This window comes from Ctenocephalides felis, unplaced genomic scaffold, assembly GCF_003426905.1.
Source record: "Ctenocephalides felis isolate EL2017-DRISC unplaced genomic scaffold, ASM342690v1 CF-g0.4_SCAFFOLD_03573, whole genome shotgun sequence".
Lineage (NCBI taxonomy): Eukaryota > Metazoa > Arthropoda > Insecta > Siphonaptera > Pulicidae > Ctenocephalides > Ctenocephalides felis.
Window position 1 is genome coordinate 9,330,577 of NW_020539727.1, and position 24,285 is coordinate 9,354,861.

The window sequence follows — 24,285 nt, forward strand, 5'->3', positions numbered from 1 at the left end:
AAATCCAAAAATTTTAATTATCTAAAAGTTTTCAAATAATATCAATATTTTCAGAAAAGGCATTTTTTTTCAATATTCAAATTTTTCAATTTTCAAAAGTGTACAAACAAATTCAAAATACTAATACAAAAATCTAATTTTACTAATTTGAGCTTAAAAAAATTTAAATTACCGTACGGGAATAGTTTGCCTGAGGGCACAATGCTATGCCCACTATATTTATATTTTCAAGTGATGTTACTACTGCTTGACATAAGGCTGCTCGATGCAGGATCAATTACATTTGAGCGTAGAAGAAATATATATATGTAAGTTATAGTAATCGCAAAAAAACGAAAATGGAAATTTTTATATATCTTTACGTTTCAAAGGTTTCTGAACATGTTGGCATACCTTAGGAAAAATGAGTATGTGTGGGTGTGTTCGGAAACAAATTTTCGTCGACGTTTTCAGGAACACGGATCAACCAATTTGAATAATTTAACAAACATTTGATTCATATTGATAAGGAGATGTGCTGATTAGTTTTTGGTGAAGACGGGACCAGCCGTTTCGAAGATACGGGGCAAAAAGTGCCAAAAACGGTAATTCATTTTTTTTGAGAGAAAGGAGTACCTAATTTGAATGATTCAAAAAGCATGTTACTTATATTCATGAAATTTTTGGTAAGGCAGGTCTAGCGGTTTCGGAGATAAGAATGACGAATTTCAGCAATTTGCTAGCCCTCAATCCCAATGAAATCTTCGACCTCAGTCACTGTTATCCCTGTATCCCTGCGACGTTCTCGTTACTCCGTCACGACCGCCGTCTGCGTTACGTGACGACCGTCCTCCGTCCGCCATCCTCTAACCTCCATCCGCCGTCCTCCGTTTTCTAACCTCCAACGCTTGCGCGAATTTAACGATTATTTCGGTCCCGGCTTGTTCGGTCGGTCGGTCGTTCGTTCGTTCTGTCGTCGAGCGAATTCGCTCTCTCGGCAGCATTGGACTAAGGCCCAGTTTTGCACGAATCGACTGATTTTCATACGTAGGATATGGCAAATGTGCGATTCTACGCTGTCATGATTTGCTCTCGATGCTGGTGTAGGTCTGGTAGGATGATGGTGTATGTGTACACAAAGCAGGAACGGTCGAGGTGATGAGGGATTGGGTTTGTTTTTTGAACACCCAGAACGGCGGAGTATATCATAAAGACACCTACTTTGATCATCTAAATATAGTACTTGTGTAACATATTCATTTATTTATTTATTTATTTATTTATATATATTTATGCATTTTTAACAATAATCATATCTCAACAAGTTCCTTGGGCTTGAATGTCGTAGCTCTGATATATGGCAACACAAACGGTTGTCCCATCTCTGTGATTTGAATTTGAATTTTTTCATATTTCGATAGGTTATACCTTTAAAAATAACATACTAAAGTTTTAAATCGATATTTTAAATAGTATTTGAGTTGCAACCATTTAAAAGAGTACATGGGATATATTGTATATAAATATATATATATATATATATATATATATATATACATATATTATATATGGTCATTTTCGAATTTCCTTGCTCCCAGGGCCTCAAATGGTTCCAAATTGTTAAAAAACAATTCTTTGAAAGTTTTAGCTCTTAATATTAACGTTTAGATAGAGCGCAATTCAATCAAAGTTTGTATGGAAAGAGCATGGAAAAAGTTTGCTTTTACCAGAAAATTCTACTTGCATTTTGTTTTTTTTTCGATGTATCAAATCATTCTGAGTCGTTTGAGACCAAAAGTGGAAAAGTATATGAGTGATTGTGAGTATATATGGGAGGCGATTTTTGCATAGTAGATGTAGCTAGCTGTAGTAATTTCTATCCATAGAAGGGTCCAATAAAATGACTTTGCTTCGAAAATTTACGTCGAGGATAGTGAAATATCGCATTTATTTTATACCTGATTTTTTTTGAAAAATCCAAACCTTTTCAATAAAAATCTACAATTTTTTCTCGTAACTGAAAATACACATGATGTTGGTGGGGTAATTTTGAATATCACTACGTATTACCAAGGGGTAGGGGGGTCAAAAAATCGATCACGTGATTAATGGACGCCCCCAAAGGAGTGGAAAAGGAATCTTATCGATTTTGTCGATTATTTTCGCCTTTTGGAAAGGCAACAAGCCAATTACTAGTGGTGACAATTTTAAGTTTGAACTATTTTTGAATTTTTTTTAAAACTAGTTTGAATTTTTTTAAACCTTTCAGTACCAAAATTAGGTATTGTAGCAAAATAAATTAATAATCAAAAAATGCTGATCAACGATTAATTACAATTGTTTTAAATATTTTTAAAGACAATATTTATTCGTAAATATAATATACGTTAACGATCTCATCGCTCAAAACACTTAAAAATGTTTACATTAAGAAGAGATGCCGAATGAATCCATCTGAGGATATATTTCTTACGAGTAAAATGACGCATATAAAATATATACATTTTCAAACTGAAATGTAAATTTAAAATTTATGTATTTTCATTAATATATTTTTGAAAGTTTTGAAAAAAAATCTGAAAATTTTGAAATTTGTTTGAGCCGTATAAGTGAACCCTAAAAGTTCATTTATAGTTCACATGTTTAAAATCATTATAAAATATCTGATAATTAGATGTGCATTTGTCTAATGATCACTTTTGACCGTCAAATATATTTTTTTTTTATTTTTTCCTCTGTATCTCCGAAACCAATAGACCTGCTTTACGAAAAATTATACCAATTCTTTATTTCATCAATACAAGCAAAATGTTTTTTAAATCATTCAAATCTTTCAAAAACTGAATTATCATTTTTGAGACTTTCTGCTCCGTATCTTCGAAACGGCTGGACCTGTCTTTACCAAAAACTAATCAGCACGTCTTCTCATCAATAGGAATTGAATTTTAAATCGTAAACCCGAAATCGTGGACGAAAAATTGTATCCAAACATACACTCACACATACATACATCCATTTTTTCTAAGGTATGCCAAAATGTTCAGAAACTTTTGAAACGTAAATATATGCAAAAAATTTCACTTTCTAATGTTTTGAGATTACTATAACTTGCTCTACTGTAAGTTAATTATGTTACGGCATTTTTAAAAACTCTGGACAGTCTTGGCACCAAAATCCCTTGTTCCGGGCAAACTTTGCTGCCCAATCCAGTGCGCACGGACATCTTACTCATAATCAATTCGAAGCAAACCGCTCCATGACCATCACTGCCTTAACCAACACCTAGAAATCTACTTGTTCGTATTGGTGAAGGATGTCGTTGCTTCGTTGTCTATCACGCAAGATTTTTAGTAGCGCTACATCCCGATAGAGAGACCGGCGCACGCACTCGACCAAATAACTACTCCTACCAGTAGTAGGCACAAGTACAAGTGCAAGAAGCATTGTGTGTGACTTGATTTTCACTAAACAATATTTTTCTATCCAACCAACAAACAACCAAAAAAACCAACAACAATATCAAACACACCAATGTCGACGAATCGACCTTACTGTGACTTAGTGGAAATAAGTGAGGTGTTGTGCTAAAACGCGTTCGGTCCAGGTATTTTATTGATTAAAATTTTCGTCCGCTCGATTCGGGGGTATCATTTATAACGTGTTGCATACGTCGTATATTTTCAATTCTACAATATTTTACAACAATGATGAATATATTTTTGATCAATTTACAAGTGATTTTGTTATAAAGTGGGTGGTTTTCTGTGCAGAAAAAGGTGTTTTCCCCGATTTTCCAGCGTTTGTGCGTGCGTTCGTGTTTTCAATGTCGTCATTGATCGGCATTGAAAATGTTGTTTTATGGGTGTTTATCAGTGTGTGATAAAAGTTTGAATAATTGTTATTGGATTGGTTTGATTGTTTAAATTTAAAGTTCAGGAGTTAATTAATACAACAACACGAGTTTGTGGATTGGATTTTATACTTGTGGAAAATTTTGTAAATGTTTCTTATTGGTTATTTCTGTAATTGGTGGTGACCAATATTTCTAGTATTTACCAATTGCATGTTTGACAACAAATTCTTTCAAGGTTTCTGTTTTGCCAGAAACTTCGATTTGCTAGTTTTATATCTTCAAGTGATTCTGAAGCGTTTGAGACTAAATTTGATAAAGACATGTAGTGTATGTGTGTTTGTGTGATCAGATTTTGGGAATCGTGTCGATTCATTTACGGCAAAGCCGGGCTGTTTTTAGTAATTAATTATTGAAAAGAATTTTTTGGATGATTTTGATGTATTTGTTTATAGAGACCTTGGTCTTATAGAACATACTGAAATTGTAACTCCCTAATACAATAATAAGACAAGTGTTTTAATTTCAAAAATTCATGACAGTTTAAAACAATATGGTTTTGTGTGCAAAGTCGCTTTAATCTTTTAAATTTTACGATAGAGACGTTTATGTTTTTGCCAGAAACTTCGATTTGCTAATTTTGTGTTTTCTTGACGTTTCAAGTCATTCCGAAATGATTGAGACCAAATTTGAAAAAAGCCTGTAGTGTGTGTGTGTGAGCAGATTTTGGTAATCGCGTTGGAATTAGTTTTTGGTCTGAACCATTTATTAGTAAAAAAATTTTGCACAGTTTTGATGAAGTTGTTTATAGAGACCATGATCCTATAGAACATACTGAAATCTTTACGCTCTAAGACAAGTGGTTTAATTTTAAAAAGTCATCAAAGTTTTGAACAATATGATGCTCCGAAATTGTGTGAAAAGTCGCTTTTGTGATGTGTTGAGCATAAATTTGAATTTCCTTGACGTTTTGTCCAAAATGGCTTAACCAATTTTACAAATTCAAAAACGCCAAGCCGTTTCTTTGGAATTAACAAAAAGTGCTTTTTTGTACAAGTTTTTGCATAAATCTTGCTCTCATCAAGTTCATACATTTGTGTATTGTTTACTGAAATTAATTCATAATTATCTAAATAGACTTTCTATATCTGTGATACCTAAGGATAAGTCTACAAAACTTCTCTAATTGTTCAAAAAATGTTACCGTTAATTTAAATTATTAAATAATATCAAGAACTACGTACACGATATACATAATCGTGTCAGTATTTTGCTAAATATTTCACAAATAACTCTTTAAGTTTTTTCAAAAAATATGTTAGTTAATACAATTACAGATTATTTAAATGTCCTCGAGAAATATCAATTTTGGTTGATTAGGTCAATTATTGCACAAATAATGAGAACTTACCTTGAGGCAAAATGCCACACATACCTACCTTTATTTCACATGATTCAATTACAATGTTCAATTAAATTTTAGTAGTAATTATGATTATGTAGTTGATTTGAGAAATATTCTTCAATCAAATCACGTTATAGAAAAAATCATCTTTGTAACCAGTAATAATTTATTTGAAATCTGTTTTCTAAATTTGTTCTGTTTTTCAAAATACACCCCATCATATTAATTTACAAGATTGACAACAATTTGAGAATGTACAAAAAACATATTTCTTTAAATTATTCATGTAGCTGTTAATTATTTCTTGAAACATATTTTGCACACTAAATCTACCAAAAAAAAACAAAAGTATGATGCGGTTATTATTCACCATTAGGGTGGGTCAAATTTTTCCTGACCATTGAGGCAAATGTCATTTCTGGATCTATGAGTCATTTGTAATTTTTTTTTTCAAAAATAATCTTTATTATTAATCAACAATGCACTTTTTATCAAATTCGCAGTAGGGTAGACCTGAATTTCTTCAAAGTTAATATTTACCTATATGAAGAAATAATTTTCTTGAAGATTTCGCTGGCTCAAACTTATTTGGAAACTATAGTTATTTCCGAAAAGTTTCTGGAAATGACCTATAGAAATTCAAATGCAATGTCCACTAATGGCGAAAAATGTTTCTTCAGAAATATTTGTATAATCATCAACCATGCCATATTTGTTTACCAATTCATTGTTGTCGGTAAAAATAATTTTCCACTATATTTTCATGCTTTTTTCTAATTTCCTGAAAGTGTTAAAAGACAAATTTCCTGATGTTGGTCCAAAACTGATGTTGACTTCATAAACATTATGACAGTACACTTTCACTATAAATAACGACACGGTGCACAGAAATCACTATTATTAGAATTTGCAAACGTAGGAAAGGATAAGTGATGTGATTTATAGTAGATAATTATAAATAACTAAATATATATATATATATATATATATACTTATTATTTCAAATTTCTAGTCTCAAATTTTCATCACCAAAATGTGAATTGAAAGCCCAACTTTTTAATACCAAAAACATTTCTACATAAATTTTTTAATGCTCAAATAAATACCAACTATGGACTCAAACTTTGTTGTAATAAATGTGATATTGTGTGAAATTCGATAAACTCAGTTAGTGTTTATGTGATATTTTGAACAAGTACAATAGGAATTTTTTTTGTTGGAAAATGAGTGATTGCAAGAGTCAAAAGGCCAAAATGCGAGGGACATTAAACGGTTTCCATACCAGAAGATTTTCTACCACGGCCAGGTGTCAAGGAAAAGCGTAGACGCAAGGTAAAAATTATTTATAAATGATATTTATTATTATAGATTAAGAATAATAATAATATCATAAATATATTATTGTTAACATATTTTTTATTTAGCAGAAAAAATTCTAATTTCATTAATCAGAGTTTATGGTGTGTAGTATTGTTTTCCAAATTTTCAATTAGTTCATAGCTCACTTCATTATTTTCAAACAAATTTAGAGCTCTATACACATATTTTAAACCTTGCATTTATTTTCTGTCTTCAGAAATGAAAATGCTAAATTTTGCCTATCATTTTTTTAAATCAGTTTTTGTTATTTCAACTCAAAATTATATATATTTTAAACTTTGTTTACTACTGATTACTAGAAACTCATAGAAAAAATACATTTCTGTTTTCAATAATTATACTAATACTAACTAAAACGAATACTAATGAAAATTCATTCTAATTTAAGAATTGTTTTCCAAACTTTTTAATCTATTTTACAGTCATTTCTAAAAAAAATTATGCCCTTGTTACACAAATATTAACTTTTGATTTTTTTCATTTCCTATGTAATTTGAGGATCGTTAATATTAATTATATTTAAGCCTATTTTTTTTTTTTTTTTTTTGTAAATTGGGGACAAAGGGGTGTACTGTATATTGTTTAATCAATTTTAACATTCAATATCTGAATTTTTATAAGTTGAAATTTTTAGATAAAACCGATCGAAGTTATTATGTTTTCAATTTCATGTTACCAGAAACATTTCCTAACTAAACATAATTCTGAGTTTTTAAATACAATCGTAATATTTATACGAAAAGGATTGATGTAGCAATTTTTTTCAGTTTGATTTTATTTTTCCACTATGCGGATTTTACTAATTACTTAAAATGTTTATAATACTGATAAAATTTACTATTGTGATTTCACTAATTTGTTCTGCTTTATACGAAGTTTTATCATAATTTTTTTAAATAACTAAATAAATTTTACCGGCCACTATTCTTACACAAAGTTACACATATTCATACTAAGTTTTGCAAACATATTTTCTTAACCTACCTACTCATTTTATAATAAAAATATAATATTCACTAATAATATTCTCAATTTTTATGTTCAAAAGTATGTTTAAATTCTTATAGAAAATTATTCTTATAGAAAATTATACGGCCACTATTTTGATTCTACATATTCATACAAAACTTTTCTTGAAAAACCTCCTTGTAAATTCACTATTTCAATTTTATAATAATAAAATAATAGTAATTATATAAAACTCTAAGATTATAGAAGTAGATATAATTTTTATATAGTAAGTTATAACATGTTCTATTCTGATAAAATAGCCGTTTGTAGGTACTAACTTTGTCCTAAACATTTTCTCACCAAATAACGCTTTTCTTCCAATATTATCTTGCAGAATTATATGTATTTCTCAAATTTCTAATTTTCATCTAGAAAAAATGTAAATTTTACATCAAATGTATCTAATTAAATACATCATTCTTACCAAATTATATTTCATGATTTCACCGGCAAAATAAAAAATATTTCACTACCAAATAAAAATATTATATTATGTTAGCAACTAATAAAAAACAGTTTACTACCAAATAAAAATATTATATTATGTTGTTAGCAAATAATATTCTCAAATCTCCGATTTTCAAAATACTCGTAAGTTGTAATTTTCACATACTTACTATTTAATATACCAAATATAAAGAACTTTATATTCATATCAATATTATTTTTTGTCAGATTTCTTTACTAAGCTGTTGCTCTTCATTCCAAGTTTTACCAGAAATCATAACCAAATAATTTCACTATCCCAAATTTCCAATTTTTCATCCAGACAGTTGCAATTTTTACTTTAAATCAAACTACTACATCATTTTCATTTACATTTAGTAGAGCTAAAGTCATAGACTACTCTGTTGCTCTTTGTTCCAAGTTTTACCAAATGTATTACATTAAAAAAAATTTTTTTTAATTTACTATTTTAAAATTGTCGCACAATAACTCTCTATTTTTTTTATAAAAAGTAGTAGTTCTTATATAAAATCAAATCTACATCCAGCATTTTTTTGGTGTGTCTTTTAAATTTTACCAGAAATATTTTATTAGACATTAAGCTTATATTAAGTTATACCAAAAAGATTATCAAATTTCCAGTTCTTTATAACAATTTTTACTTTGTGAATAAAATCAATTTAATATACACTACTAGAGCCATTGCTATTACTACTACTAATAACATTGTCAGTGACATCTACATTTATGTGATGATTTCACCGAATCGATAAAAATTGATATTAATAACATTATTTTTGAAGTAGAACTAATTTAGGCGCGACTAGGGTGTAAATCCGTACAAATGCAACGGAAGTCCGTTACGGCAAGGTCGAGTGCCAATGATTCGTCATTTGCTCTCGATGATATCATTTCTATACGGGTCGATTGTGATTAGTCGTCGTGTATATGAAGAGAGATCTGTTGTTGTATGCGTACCGGCATCAACGTTGATGCGTACCGATATCAACAAGGAAATCCGAATAGATAAATAAACATTTTAACGTTGTATCGTAGTACAAATCTTGATTTAATGAAAAATGCCTGAATCAGAAAAATATTTTACCCTGTTTCTTGAGAATAATTAAACAAATTAATCATTTGTGCCGTGTAATAAACGTAAGTTTATTGATTAGAAATTATTTCTATATACAAGCAGTCAATCAATGTATGTTAATTTTAGTTACATGAAGTTCTTCAAACACAGTTGATGAGTGAAGTTTCGAAAACAATATTTGTTTAGTTCAACATAATCCACTGTGTAAACGAATATCATAGCATTTATCAATCAGCAGTTACTCTATTTCTCTAATAAAGGTTCAAGTCCTAAATGCTAATTACAATGACAAACCGATCATGTTATATTTGAAGTATGACTTTAATTACATTATTGTTTTTAAATATTATACGTATTTTAAATGCTATTATAAACATATAATTTATCATTATATAAATGTGTATAATTAACACTACACTAATATTAACACGACACTAATAAATGTGTGCATCACGAGTGTTACCATATTACTAATAAACATTCATCAAAATTGTTATATTATGTATTTATTTTTACTTAAGTTCCATCTTGTACAATAGCAAATAAGTTTTACTTCAATCGCGTGCGAACATTACGCGCACTCTTTTTTTTAATACCAAGATGTAAAGTTATCCTAACCAAGTCAAGAAATTCATACTAATACTATTATCTACCCTCTAGGTCTTACTACCAAGATGTCAAACACCACCACAACTCTAATGATGGTTTTGGACAGAAACACAAGACCTCTACTTCTGATGAGAGCAGTAATATTTCTGCTCTACTTCGAATTCTGCTACAGCCAATACGTCCATCAACCTGGTAACTCAACATCGTTATATAACGTCTTAAGGAGGAGGAATCACGATGGTCCTATGCAGGATCGTCCTAGGAAATCTTCCAGTTTGACGGAGCTGAAGCAGATTGCTTATAGTGGGAGGAAGGAACAACATGTGAGTAATAGTAATAATAAATGGTAGTCTGCCCGAAAGCAGGTCCATGGTGTTAGAGCCACCACAACAAATGATTTCCTTGCCCTTCATCCCATTACCACTATTTCCTATCCCCATTTTTTTATTTCATGTATTTTTCTTTCCAAACTTCTGTTTCCATGCTTCTTGATCATGTGCTTCGGCTTTCAATTCCCTGTATTTTCTCTTCTCGCGTAAGTCGTTAATCGTCTGCATTCTTCTTCTACCCATTCCTTTTGTTTCTTCTCGAATAACATGTGAGTAATGGGAATAAAATTAGTAGATGAAATGTTGGTGAAACTAAATAAGTTGACACGTTGAATGCCATGACAGTCATATGTGTCTGACGATAAGAAGTTCTACACGAGCCATGTCGGACATATGTGACTTGGTATAAGGTGAAAAAAGGGAATCCTTTAATGTCAGTCATATATATGTGACATAAAAAATAGTGATTATCAGGAATCTTGACAAATTTTTTTATACATTGATTTTCTTTGCGACATTTTCCACTTTCTTTGACAAATTAATGTCCTAAAAATATTGGATAAATTAATAGTTTTGCAATTTTCTTGGTACTTTTTATTAATATACTTTTATATATATATATATATATATATATATATATATATATATATTATATAGACTTATATTTCTATAACGTTAATTTCTTTATTAACTATTAATAATAAAAACTAGTAGGGTTTATGGCATCGTGCCTTAAGGCAAATTGCTGGAACTTCCCGTACCGTAACGAAATGTTCGAGAAATACTGAATGTTTTCAAATAGATTATTATTAATATTGTAACATTGCCTAATATTTATAAGAATTATATAAACTGAATTGCAAAGTTAAAATTATTTGTTTAAAGTATATTAGAATTTTAGTCAGAATTAAAAATAAAATCTGAATTATTTTCGATATACAAAAAAAAAACTAAAAAAAAGTTGAAACAAACATTTTTTTTTCAAAACCAATTATTTTGTTAAGACAAGCAGAAAGTTCTTTGAATCATTTAAATTGGACGCTTAGTTCTCTTGAAAACTGCCATTTTTTGTATATTTAGCCCTGTATCTTCGAAATGGCGGGACCTGTCTTTGCCAAAAACTAATCACCTCTTCTCCCAATCATTACTAATTGAATGTTTTTTAGATCATTCAAATCGGATACTCCGTTCTCTCAAAAACTCAATTTCTATTTTCTGCACTCTTTGCTCCGTATCTCCGAAACAGCTGGACCTGCCTTTGCGAAAAACTAACCAGCTCTTCTGCCTATCAATAGGAAACGAATGTTTTTTGAACCATTCAAATCGGTTGATCCGTGCGCCCGAAAACGTGACTGGAAATTTGTATCCATACATACATACACGCACAAATCCATTTTTTCTGAAGTTCAGAAACCTTCAAAATGTCGAGAAATGTAAAAATTTTCAATTTCGATATTTGGCGCATTACACCCTACGGGAAGTTAATAATTACTCGAATAGAAAACAATTTTTATATTACACATAATTCATAAACGATAATTTTAATGTGTTTATTCAATAAGTGTTTATTTCAATAATAATTTTTATGACTTCTGATACTTATACATATCTGGCACGAGTGTTAAATGTGGTTTTGGTTTCAAAAATAGTCAAAGATCATATTTGACATGGAACAGATGTTTCTCATGAAGTACAAAGTATTCCTTTTACAAACAAAATAATCTCCGAGTGGCCGTCCGAGATATATATTAATAGATTGAATAAGTGTGCATTTATTAAGTTGAATTAGGGGAGACCGGAGTTAGAGAAGTATACAACTTTTTTGGAAATTTACTTTAAAATTACTGGGCATTTTGTATTAACTTCCCGATACGTGTATGTCAATAATTTAATCAACCAGAGTCATATAGTTAAAATTGAGAAGCTTAGACAAAAAAATTCAGCTGTTTAACTATTTAATGCAATTTCCAATTTCCAATTAATATCTTTCAAATGTTGAAATTATGTTAAATATAGTGCACAAACACAAGCTTCCATTTCATTTCCATTCCAAATTTTGATAATTTTTTATAATTCAACTACTTTTAGGAGTCCCATAATATAATATTGATGATGACCTCTAACACCAAAGTTTTATCAAAATATATAAAAAAATCAACAAATCATTACAAAGAAACGACTCGGTCGATATACGATTTGTGCCAAACATTAATCAATCGATATTCTTGAAACTGGTTCAGAATTTTTTTAAAATATATATTAATTATAGTAGATTTATATAAAATTTAGGTGACAATAATAAGGTGTAAATACTTGACAACAAAGATTAGAAAAAATTTAAAATGTAAATAATAATAGATCAAGATTAGAAAGATTTTTGTACCTTAAATAGATTTTTAATTAATTTATATTGAATATTTTAGAGCCTAACATAAAACTATATACTATTTTTTATAAACTGCATTTCTTGTTTATCAGGGAATCTTGTTTTTACTTAAAATTAATTCCTGATGCAATTTTCTCAACTATTAGGTTATTAGTTGGTCAAACACATCATACTGCCTACTTTTGTACCCCTTTTTAATATTTCATATTTTTCAGCAGTTTTATATTTTTTATGAAGATTAGTATGAAAATTAATATTTAAAAATCATTGATATTTTACTACCAAACATTTGTTTATACATGCCTTTAATTTTTTTCTATGCTTGAATTTGTTTCTTGTATGGCATTCGATATATTAAATTTTCAATTGAACTAAACATCGGTTTATATATTTATTTTCTGCGAATTATTTTCAATTGACTAAATAAAAAATTTCTTTATTCATGTGTATATATAAACTGTTTAATTTGAACCAATGCATTCATATATATTTTTTTCGTTGTTTTAAAACAGAAGCAGTTCACCGAAAATTCATTGCAAAATAAGCTTTTAAATCTTTTCATATGTTTGAAATGTTATTGTAAATACAATCTATTTTTGAATGAATTTTATATTAAATTTTTACCACATGTTTTTTAGGTATATCAAACTGTTTATTTGACCTGAGAAGTATATATATATATATATATATATATATATATATATCCACCTTCTTGGCTAATATAAATTTTGTAATATCTGAAATCCCCAAAATTTTTACAAAACACATTATGATTCTAATACTCTATTTTATAAAGTTATATCATTTATTTTACTCAATTTCAAAAATTAAATTGTCTTTTAGTAAATTTTCTTTCAAATTACATATTATTCATTAAAATTAAATTATAAATGTGAAAAAACATGACTTGAGTAATCAGATCAAATTATTAATCACTTTTGTCAAATTTAATGGAAAAAATTGCCAAATCATTTTGCCAAAAATTTAAATCTAACAATTAGGAGGCAAAGTTGTATCATTTCACAGATGATAGAACTTTTGTTGTTATTTATTACTTATTGTTATTAACTTTGTTTCTATTCATTTGAAACAAATTTGGTTGTTACACATATATTGGGTAATTTGAGGTTTCAAACCCTGAAAATAGTCTTCAAATATTATACTATATAACAAAATATTTCATCACCATTCATAGCTAGAGAAAAAGTCTCCAAGTAACTAATTAAGACACATAATACGTTATTTACTGTTCAGTTAATTTAATTACTATAATTAGTAATTTCAGTCATTGACAACAGTTACGAGGTCTGTTATTTTTCTCGGTATCGAGACAGATAGATGTCTATTTTTAAAATATGATTTATGAAAGCAAACGATGGGTATTCTTGTATATATATATATATATATATATATATATATATATATATATATATATATAAATATATATATATATACATATATATCCAACTATTGAAGGGCAGTTCGTCTTTTGCTCATTAGTGCTAATAATGACTTATAAGACAATATACGACGAAATATTTTGGATTCTCTGATAAATGAAATAAATAGGTTAAATTAATATAATGAAAACTCAGTGGTGTAGTATATCTTTAATAAAAAAATATTGTATATCAGGTGTAAATTAGGTGTAAGTGCATTTCCAATTTTGGTCTCCAACGATTTGGAGAAAAAATTGACCTGTTTCTAAGTAAATTTTTGTTTGCATTAACTTAAACTATAATTAATACAAATAACGTATATAATGTCTCCTACAATATTTTTTTAATCATAAACGTAAACTACAATTAATATATTAATGCATAATGGTACAACTAGCCCCAAGGTTTTGTTTCAACTAACCCCAGGTGTAATTTTTCAATATTAATCAAATAACTTTTTATACAATTTATCAATTGCAATAATTGTTACACATTATGGAACAAAATAAGATGTATAAAAAGCAAAAGTTTTATTTTCGTAATAAACATTTTACCTTTACCATTTTTAGCCAAATCTCAATTCTTAATTATTAAGTTGATTATGTATACGTATTGAGACGTCCATGCAACTTGCCTTAAGGCAAAATGCTACTTACAACTTGATTAATCATTCTTATACACAGTACCAGGATTCGACCCTAATACTTCTACCAACCACATTCTCGATATTCACATTAAGTGTGTATTCATTTGACTCATAACCAAGTTTCTTGCTATCAGTCGCACTTGCCAAAAGTAGTTAACTCTACTAATCTAATAATGACTTTTATCCACTTTTTGAAGTAAAACTTCTTTAGGCGCGACTAGGGTGTAAATCCGTACAAATGCAACGGAAGTCAGTTACGGCAGAACTGTACGTCAATCGCTTTCGATGAAATCCTTTGAATGTGATTAGTCGTCGTGCATGTGAACGGAGACCGGCATCAATGTTGTATGCGTTGCCATATCAACAAAGATATCGACGTAGATAAATAAACATTTTAAAGTTACATCTTAGTACAAACCGCGATTTATTGAAAAATGCCTGGATCAGAAGAATTTATAAGATTAATTATTAGTAAGTTTATTGATTAGGAATTATTTCTATATTTTTCGTAGTTTCTATAAATCATTGAAGTTATTAAAAACGGAAAATATTTTTTAGGCAAGACATATATTACAGCTGTTCAAAGAATGAGATTATATCGCCAGCGAAAAAGTAAAAAAATACAAGCAGTTAACGAATGTATGTTAATTTTAATTACATGAAGTTCTTTAAACACAATTATCACATGATGAGTGAAATTACGAAAACAATATTTGTTTAGGCATTGTTTAACATAATACACTGTGTGAACGAATATTATAGAATTTATTAATCAGCAATTACTTCATTTCTCTAATGAAGATTTATTTCTAAATGCTAATTACAATGACAAACCGATCATGTTATATTTGAAGTATGACTTTAATTACATTATCGTTTTTAAATATTATGCATATTTTTAATGCTATTATAAATATATAATTTATAATTTATCATTATATAAATGTGTATAATGGTCGACACTAATAAATATGTGCATCACGAGTGTTACCATATTACTAATATCCATTATTCAAAATTGTTATATGATGTATATATTTTCACTTAAATGCCACCTTGTACAGTAGCAAATAAGTTTTACTTCAATCGCGTGTGAACCTTACGCGCACTCTTTTTTCTACTAATAACTATCTTTTCCTCCCCCAGTATGATATGCTAAACGACCGCCAGCACGCCAGCAGCCTCTACGCCGAGGAGCAGCCCCTGAGGCGCGTCCCAAACGATAAATTCGCGATCATCGGCGGTGGTGAGAAGCTCACCCTGCCCAATGGCGGTGCGACGATGGCCACCAGACAGGGCCAGGCCTGCGATTTCGAGACCTCCTGCGCTTGGAGGTGGGACACCGCCGTTGCCGATGGTTTCAGGGTCACCGATGGGGCGGAATTGGCGACCATGAACAGGTCCCATGGACATATGAGCTTTCCTGTGACTGATGCCAGCGGGGATAGGGATGGTGAGTAGGGAGATAGATTTTGTACTTTATCCTTACTTATGTCAGAATGAAACACAAAATTCATTCTACCTATTTATTGTTATAAACTTCCCGAAGGAGAAGTTTATGTTTCGCTATTCGATTCGCTAATTTAATGTTTTCTCGATGTTTCAAGCCATTCTGAATCGAATGAGACCAACATTTGGAAAAAGTATGTGTGTGTGTGTGTGTGTGTGAACAGATTTTTTTCACTCCATTTTAAATGTTTATATTTCTATATGATTTTAAGGAATCCATATAATAACCATTTTTTCTCTTATTAACTTCCAGAAAGAAACAATTATATTTTGCCTTACTTATTTCATGTTTTCTCGACGATTCATATCATTCTGAATCGTTTTGTACATTGGTCAAAACGTTTCTTAATTATTCTTATAATTAGCAAAATAAATATAACGTTTGTCCACGTTTTAGTCATCAGTTTTTAATACCAATATTATATTGATTTTAAAAATTTAAGAACTGTTTCATAAATACTTAAAATTGTCTTAGTTAGTAGTTTTCTTATGTATTATACAATTATTTTTTCTGATTTCACCAAAAATTATCAAATAGTAATTCAAAATATAATATATTTGCTGATATATAGTTTTGTATAATAAATGGTTTTGATTTATTTCATTTGTGTTAAATATTTAGAATCAATCTTTTATTTATAGGATTTCCATTCACTCTGAAAAATTCTATATCTAAGCATTAATAATTAACTTCCCGAAGGAGAAGTTTATGTTTTCATAAAAAAAAAACGATTGGCTAATTTTATGTTTTCTCGACGTTTCAAGCCATTCTGGATCGAATGAGACTAAATTTGGAGAAAGGATGTGTGTGTATGTATGTGAACAGATTTTTTGCCATGAATTGACGTTTTCTTAAAAACGGCTGGACCGATTTCAAAAATTTAAAAGCCATTCGATGTATTTCGATGAGGACTATTGTTTGTCAGTTTTGCGTGGCGATCGGCCAAGCCGGTTCTTTGTAAATAGCAGAAAAGTGAAATATTTTTCGTCAACGTTTTAGCCCGCAATTCTGGATCGATTATGAAAATTCAAAAACCGTTCGAAAGATATTGGTTGGGAATCGTGCTGATTAGTTTTTGGTAAAGATCGGCCGGGCCGTTTTCTTGTAAAATGTTAAATAATTTCAATTACCATAGTCTTATAGGTTATACTAAAATATTACGGCCCTATGACAAGTCGTTTAATTTTAAAAATTCGTCAAAGTTTGCAAACATTTGTATAGTTTTTTGACATTTGTCAAAATTAGACCTTTCATCAACGTTTACTCAAAAACGCCTGAACCGATTTCAAAATTTTAAAAGCTAGTGGATGTATTTCGATGTGGATTATTCTTAGGGTAAAAGTTTATTTTTAGAGTGGTTTTGTCAAAGTTGCTTGGGGACTTTTATATTGTTATTAGCTATTTTGGCAATTTACTAATGCCAGTTACTAAGTGTTTGATGGCATTTTGATTTTATATTTATTTTTGCAAACTTTTGAGGAAAATGACATATTTCTACAATGTTCAAAATGTACATGGCACTACAGGATAGTTTGTTAGAAGACAAGAAAAAAGATGATTAGTTTTGAACTTTCCTGGATCTAAAACAGGTAAAAGAATCTTCTGATAAAAATGAGAGACTTGCATTTATTGAAAAGTTCTATTTTTGATTCTTAGGCGGGCAAAGGTTGGTAGATTGGTTACGATATATGATATGTCCAACGAGGATCAAGGGTTTATTTTTGTAATATCTTGTTAAAAACCAGTGCCTCATTATGTCCTTTCTCTATGACGAAATGGTTTTTCTAATTATTTGCCTTTTTCCTTCAGCAATATGTTAGTGTAGTTTCTACTGAATTAAAAACTATATTAATGAAAGTCAATAAAATTATTTTCATTAAAAACCATAACACCATTTATATCAGAAATTTTATTTCGTAATTTTTCGACTAGTTTGTCTCTTGAAATTTGACAATATTTTATGAAAGTAAATCCGTTCTAAATGCTAAAAATTAAGATCAAATAATCATTTTGGTTTTAATTATTCGTTTCAGTGAAACCATCCAATATAGAACTGTAAAGAATTCTTCGTACAATTTTCCATGTTTCACTGTTTACTAAAGATTGTTTATTTTATTTAAACTTTATTAACTTACCGTAGGGTAAGTTATTGTAGTCGTCCAAAAATCGAAAATGAAAATGTTTGCATTTTTCGAAGTTTTGAAGGTTTCTGAACATTTTGGCATACCTCAGAGAAAATGGAGAAATAATTTGGAGAATCCAAAGAATAATTTTCAATTGCGATTGACTAAGTGAATTCTTACATATTTCGGGAAGTTCATACAACTTGCCTTAAGGCTAAATGCCACTTCCCACCAGTTTATATCAAGATAATATGAATAAAAATATTGCCGTCAAAATAATCAAATAAAAATATTATATTGCTAATGTAAAATGAACGTCATTTTTATCTAATACAATCACTTTCACGGTTTTTATCTACAAAATATAAAGAACTTACATTTTTGTTGTATTCTGATTAATAAAATCGTTATTTTATGCCCTTAATAATTATTGCTTCTAATTTATACCAGAAATTTTACCGAATAGTATCATCTTCTCTTTTTTTTTTGAAGGTATTACAATTTAATAGACGACAATAATTTTTGCTATCTCAAATTCACTTGTGTCATGTATTATATTCTTAAGTGTAAAATTCAAACAAAAATCAAGAAATTTTACTTTAACGTGTTTTATTATTTTTAACTTTTACAAATTATTTGTTTCAAGCCTTATGGGTATCAATAGAACTGTTGGCTCTTATATATATATTACTCTATCTGTTGGTCTTATCTATTGGATTCATAGTTTAATTATAGTCATATGTTAACCAGTATGGCGCTCTCTGTTGACATTTCAGTCGGTCTCTATGCTGGTTTTTCTGTCGGCCTATCTGTTGGCCTATCTGTCGGCCTATCTGTTGGTCTATCTGTCGGCCTTGGGTTATATGTTGGCCTATCTGTTGGTCTATCTGTTGGCCTATCTGTCGGCCTATCTGTTGGTCTATCTGTCGGCCTTGGGTTATATGTTGGCCTATCTGTTGGTCTATCTGTTGGCCTATCTGTCGGCCTATCTGTTGGTCTATCTGTCGGCCTTGGGTTATATGTTGGCCTATCTGTTGGTCTATCTGTTGGCCTATCTGTCGGCCTATCTGTTGGTCTATCTGTCGGCCTTGGGTTATATGTTGGCCTATCTGTTGGTCTATCTGTTGGCCTATCTGTCGGCCTATCTGTTGGTCTATCTGTCGGCCTTGGGTTATATGTTGGCCTATCTGTTGGTCTATCTGTTGGCCTATCTGTCGGCCTATCTGTTGGTCTATCTGTCGGCCTTGGGTTATATGTTGGCCTATCTGTTGGTCTATCTGTTGGCCTATCTGTCGGCCTATCTGTTGGTCTATCTGTCGGCCTTGGGTTATATGTTGGCCTATCTGTTGGTCTATCTGTTGGCCTATCTGTCGGCCTATCTGTTGGTCTATCTGTCGGCCTTGGGTTATATGTTGGCCTATCTGTTGGTCTATCTGTTGGCCTATCTGTCGGCCTATCTGTTGGTCTATCTGTCGGCCTTGGGTTATATGTTGGCCTATCTGTTGGTCTATCTGTTGGCCTATCTGTCGGCCTATCTGTTGGTCTATCTGTCGGCCTTGGGTTATATGTTGGCCTATCTGTTGGTCTATCTGTTGGCCTATCTGTCGGCCTATCTGTTGGTCTATCTGTCGGCCTTGGGTTATATGTTGGCCTATCTGTTGGTCTATCTGTTGGCCTATCTGTCGGTCTATCTGTCGGCCTTGGGTTATATGTTGGCCTATCTGTTGGTCTATCTGTTGGCCTATCTGTCGGCCTATCTGTTGGTCTATCTGTCGGCCTTGGGTTATATGTTGGCCTATCTGTTGGTCTATCTGTTGGCCTATCTGTCGGCCTATCTGTTGGTCTATCTGTCGGCCTTGGGTTATATGTTGGCCTATCTGTTGGTCTATCTGTTGGCCTATCTGTCGGCCTATCTGTTGGTCTATCTGTCGGCCTTGGGTTATATGTTGGCCTATCTGTTGGTCTATCTGTTGGCCTATCTGTCGGCCTATCTGTTGGTCTATCTGTCGGCCTTGGGTTATATGTTGGCCTATCTGTTGGTCTATCTGTTGGCCTATCTGTTGGTCTATCTGTTGGTCTATCTGTCGGCCTATCTGTTGGGTTTTCTGTCGGCCTCTCTGTTGGTTTTTCCGTCGGCCAAGCCGTTGGCCAGGTAGGTTTTTCTGTCGGCTTTTCCGTAGTAGTTCCTCCAGTTGAACAATCTGACTCTTCTAAATCGACACAATAAGAGTGCCTTTGCGACCAGAATTTATTCGTGGGGCACTGCATGTGGAATATAGTTCCTGAATGGCAAGTAAAATATCTTGCACAATCATCATCATCACCATATCTGGATAGTTCTATTTCTTCATTGAATAAAGGACAACTTAGACGATATACTGGATTTGTACAATAGACGATGCCGAAGAGCAAGACGAATAGTCCAAGTGTTCCTAAAAAATAAATTTAAAAAAATGAATATAGACTTCTAAAAATCAACGAAAGATATCTATTCACATACGCGACGACTAATCACAATCGACCCGTATAGAAATGATATCATCGAGAGCGAATGACGAATCACTGGCACTCGACTCTTATCTTATCTTACCTGCCGTAACGCACTTCCGTTGCATTTGTACGGAATTTAAGCAATTTAAGTAATATTTTTGATTGTTTTATAACACTTCAAAATTCAAACTGAATATTAATTTGAAACGCACCGAAGACATGATCATTCACTCAAAACACAAAAACTAGGTGAAAATTTAAGACAAAGTTAAGTTACGAACCTTCTAGTTTTAAATTGGAGACATGTATTGAATCCAAAAATTTGGAGCATATGATGGATAAAAATCTGAATTATGCAATAAAATGATAAACTTCATGTACTTTATAAAAAGGATGTAATAAAATAATTGTTGATTAATATTGTTATGAGTAAATTCTAAGGAGAACAAATCAGCAATTATTGAATCGTTTTAAAAAAATAATATAATTATGAAGACATTTTTTATCTAAATATAATGAGTAATTTACTACAATTTGCGATAAATTTTACTAATGAAAATATTATCAAAAATATCTTACCTTTCATATTTAGAATTTATGCACAATTATTAATTAAAACCATTTAAAATGCACAATGTCTACAAACTGTTTCAGTATCAAAAATTTTCTGTCTTATATACTAGTAGTTTTATCAAATATAATCTTAATTGTATCTACTTAAGATTATTTATCGGGTGCAATAAATATCTAAAAACTTCTATAATAAATATTTTTATAATCCCTTGACAGTGCTGTATAATATAATAAAAAAAAATCATTTATATTTTTTTTTTCAAAATTTAATCCGCCATTTTGGATTAAATTTTAATGTGTGTATTAATTATACTAAAATATTGCTATTGTTTGTCCGTGGCTTTTTGGTAAGAGCTGTGGTCTTGCATCTACAGTTTCCAAGAGCTAATCCCATCTTGACAACTTGATATCAAGCACTGTTTACTTCCAAATATAAATCTGAATACGTCTTCAAGTAGAAATAGTTATTCTGGACATTTGTGCAATATGTCACTATTAGAAAAATGAATAATAATTTGTAAATTTAATAATTTTCTCAGAAAGACAATGGTCAACTACTAAGTTATCTTCTAATAACACCTAGAAAAAAAATAAGATAAATAGAAAAAATATCATCCACATTAGATTTTTTGCAATTGTCCTTTGTAATATCAATATTAGGTATACATCAAAATTTATAAATAATATATTAATGATGGTTATTATTAATTTGCTTTTATACCAATATGTTGAAGGTAAAGGTGACTTCTTCAATGAAGGAAATGATGGTTCCAATAATACTACAATTTCACTAGCATTCGATTTCTTCAAACAGCAATATTTAAAATCAACAAAATAGATTTTTCCTGAATGTGATTCTGTGACACAAATTTAACACGTGTATATTTTATGATCTTTCATTATTACGTAAATAAATGTTATTAGTTATGGGATTAACTTAATCCAATGATGTTCCAATCATAAAATATTATCTCTAATTTACTGTAAAGAATGAACTGTTTCTAAAAAATTCTTATTGGATAACTATTTTTTGATATTATGAAATTATATATACATTTTTCTTTTAGTGATCAATAAATGATTGAGTACTGTCCAGCGATTTTGTATCAAATTGATATCAACATGTGCTATAAATATGAATAAAAGCTCACAAATTAGTTGACTTATCAATTGAATTTACCTTAATATCAATGTCAAGCAACCCATTACAGTTTTGTAACAACAAATTCAGAAGATATTGTCAATAAAAAATTCAGAAGACATTGCCAACACAAAATTCAGAAGACATTGCCAACAAAAAATTCAGAAGACATTGTCAACAAAAAATTCAGAAGACATTGTCAACAAAAAAATCAGAAGACATTGTTAACAAAAAATTCAGAATAGAAGGTCAACAAAAAATTCAGAAGACATTGTCAACAAAAAATTTAGAAGACATTGTCAACAACAAATTCAGAAGACATTGTCAACAAAAAAATCAGAAGACATTGTCAACAAAACATTCAGAAAACATTTTCAACAAAAAATTTAGTAGACATTGTCAACAAAAAATTCAGAAGACAGTCATTGTCCCTCCAAATTCCCTACAATTGCTTTAAGCAATCGTCTTCTATTATTTAACTTGTGTACATCAAAACAATAGAGTAGCTTAAAAAATCACCTGTTTTGGTTATTTTAACATCAATCTTTTTTATTTTTAAGGTAAATTTCTGCATCTCCAATTGACACCAACCACAACAGTTCGCGCCCTGGTCAGCCCTGATTTTGGAGCACCTTACAGGAGCAGTTGTTCTTTGGAATTCTGGTTGCACCAGGATGGCATGGCAAATGCTACTTTCAGGATAATCGTGAGGAATCCCAAACATGAGGTTGTCGTACACGAAGGCCGAGGAAATAATAATAATGCGTGAGTTAAATCTTTTTGTCTTGTATATAAAAATGGAGCTCTCGATCAAATGATTCGGTAAAACTCGAAAACGGCTAAACCGATTTGGCCAGTCTTAGTCTTGAAAAATTCTTGCTAATCAGTAGCTTGTCGGAAAGGTGAGATATTATTTCAAAATCGCGTAGAAACTTTACATTTTTATTTTGAAATTTTTTGTGGAAGCGTAGTTTAAATAAAACAATGGACGGTGGCTAATACGTCAAATGTCAAACGTTTTTGACAGATGATGTTCAATTACATTTAATAGGATGAATATTATTTAATTATGATTAAATTGTAGTAAGCAGTTTTGTTCGTAGTTATATTTATAAACAAAAACGTTAGTAAACGGGCCGCAAGTGTTACTAGAAACTCAAAATATCAACTTATCTGAAATGTTAATATGAAAATGCACTTTTTGGCGTTGTAGCACTCTTTTCCTGCAAATCATATTTTTCTCAAACACGATGCTCTGAAAGATCTCATTTGTATAATTATATACCTATTGGTATTTATAAAACATTTTCTAGGTTATATTATTTTTTATTTATGTTATATAAATTCAAAACGTAAATTTGGTGACGATCAAAGAGACATTTTGTCGAATAACATTTTCCCAGTTATAATTTCCCAGAATTTATCGAAGAATAGATATTAATATATGAAGGTCCGGGGTTCAAAAGGTCCACCACCGATGTTTCAGAAACCAGTAAAGTTGAGCATTGTTTAACAACAATATTTGAAAGTAGAGCTATAACCAGCTATAACCTTGATTCTCATGACTTTCCTATCGGGAGATAAACGATAATCTTTGAAAATCCATGATAAAAGTATTTTTTTCTGTTGGTAGCTTTTTAGCATTTGTTAAAAATGTAATTATTTTGTAAAATATCTTTAAAATTAAAATAATACATTAAACCTGTTTGCCACCTGGCCGTTTCAAATTACTCCGCTTATAGAGTAAAAGGGTCTAGATAACAAATTTTTGAAAGACGGTAAAAAAACACATTTTTACAATGATGAAGTAGCAGGCAGTTTTACTGAACGTAGTCTGATAATCGTTCGTTTGAAATGTGTTACTTGTTGTA

At 30.3% G+C, this 24,285-nt stretch overlaps 1 protein-coding gene across 1 annotated transcript; it reads left to right on the forward strand.

Moving 5' to 3' along the window:
- Positions 1–3,466: 3,466 nt before the first annotated feature.
- LOC113389483 lies at positions 3,467–23,183 on the forward strand. The gene is made up of 5 exons (XM_026626510.1): positions 3,467–3,583; positions 6,247–6,566; positions 9,829–10,100; positions 15,724–16,030; positions 22,975–23,183. Exons 3-5 carry the CDS (start codon positions 9,843–9,845, stop codon positions 23,181–23,183), a joined length of 774 nt encoding a protein of 257 aa, XP_026482295.1. The 5' UTR covers positions 3,467–3,583; positions 6,247–6,566; positions 9,829–9,842.
- The last annotated feature ends 1,102 nt before the right edge of the window (positions 23,184–24,285 follow it).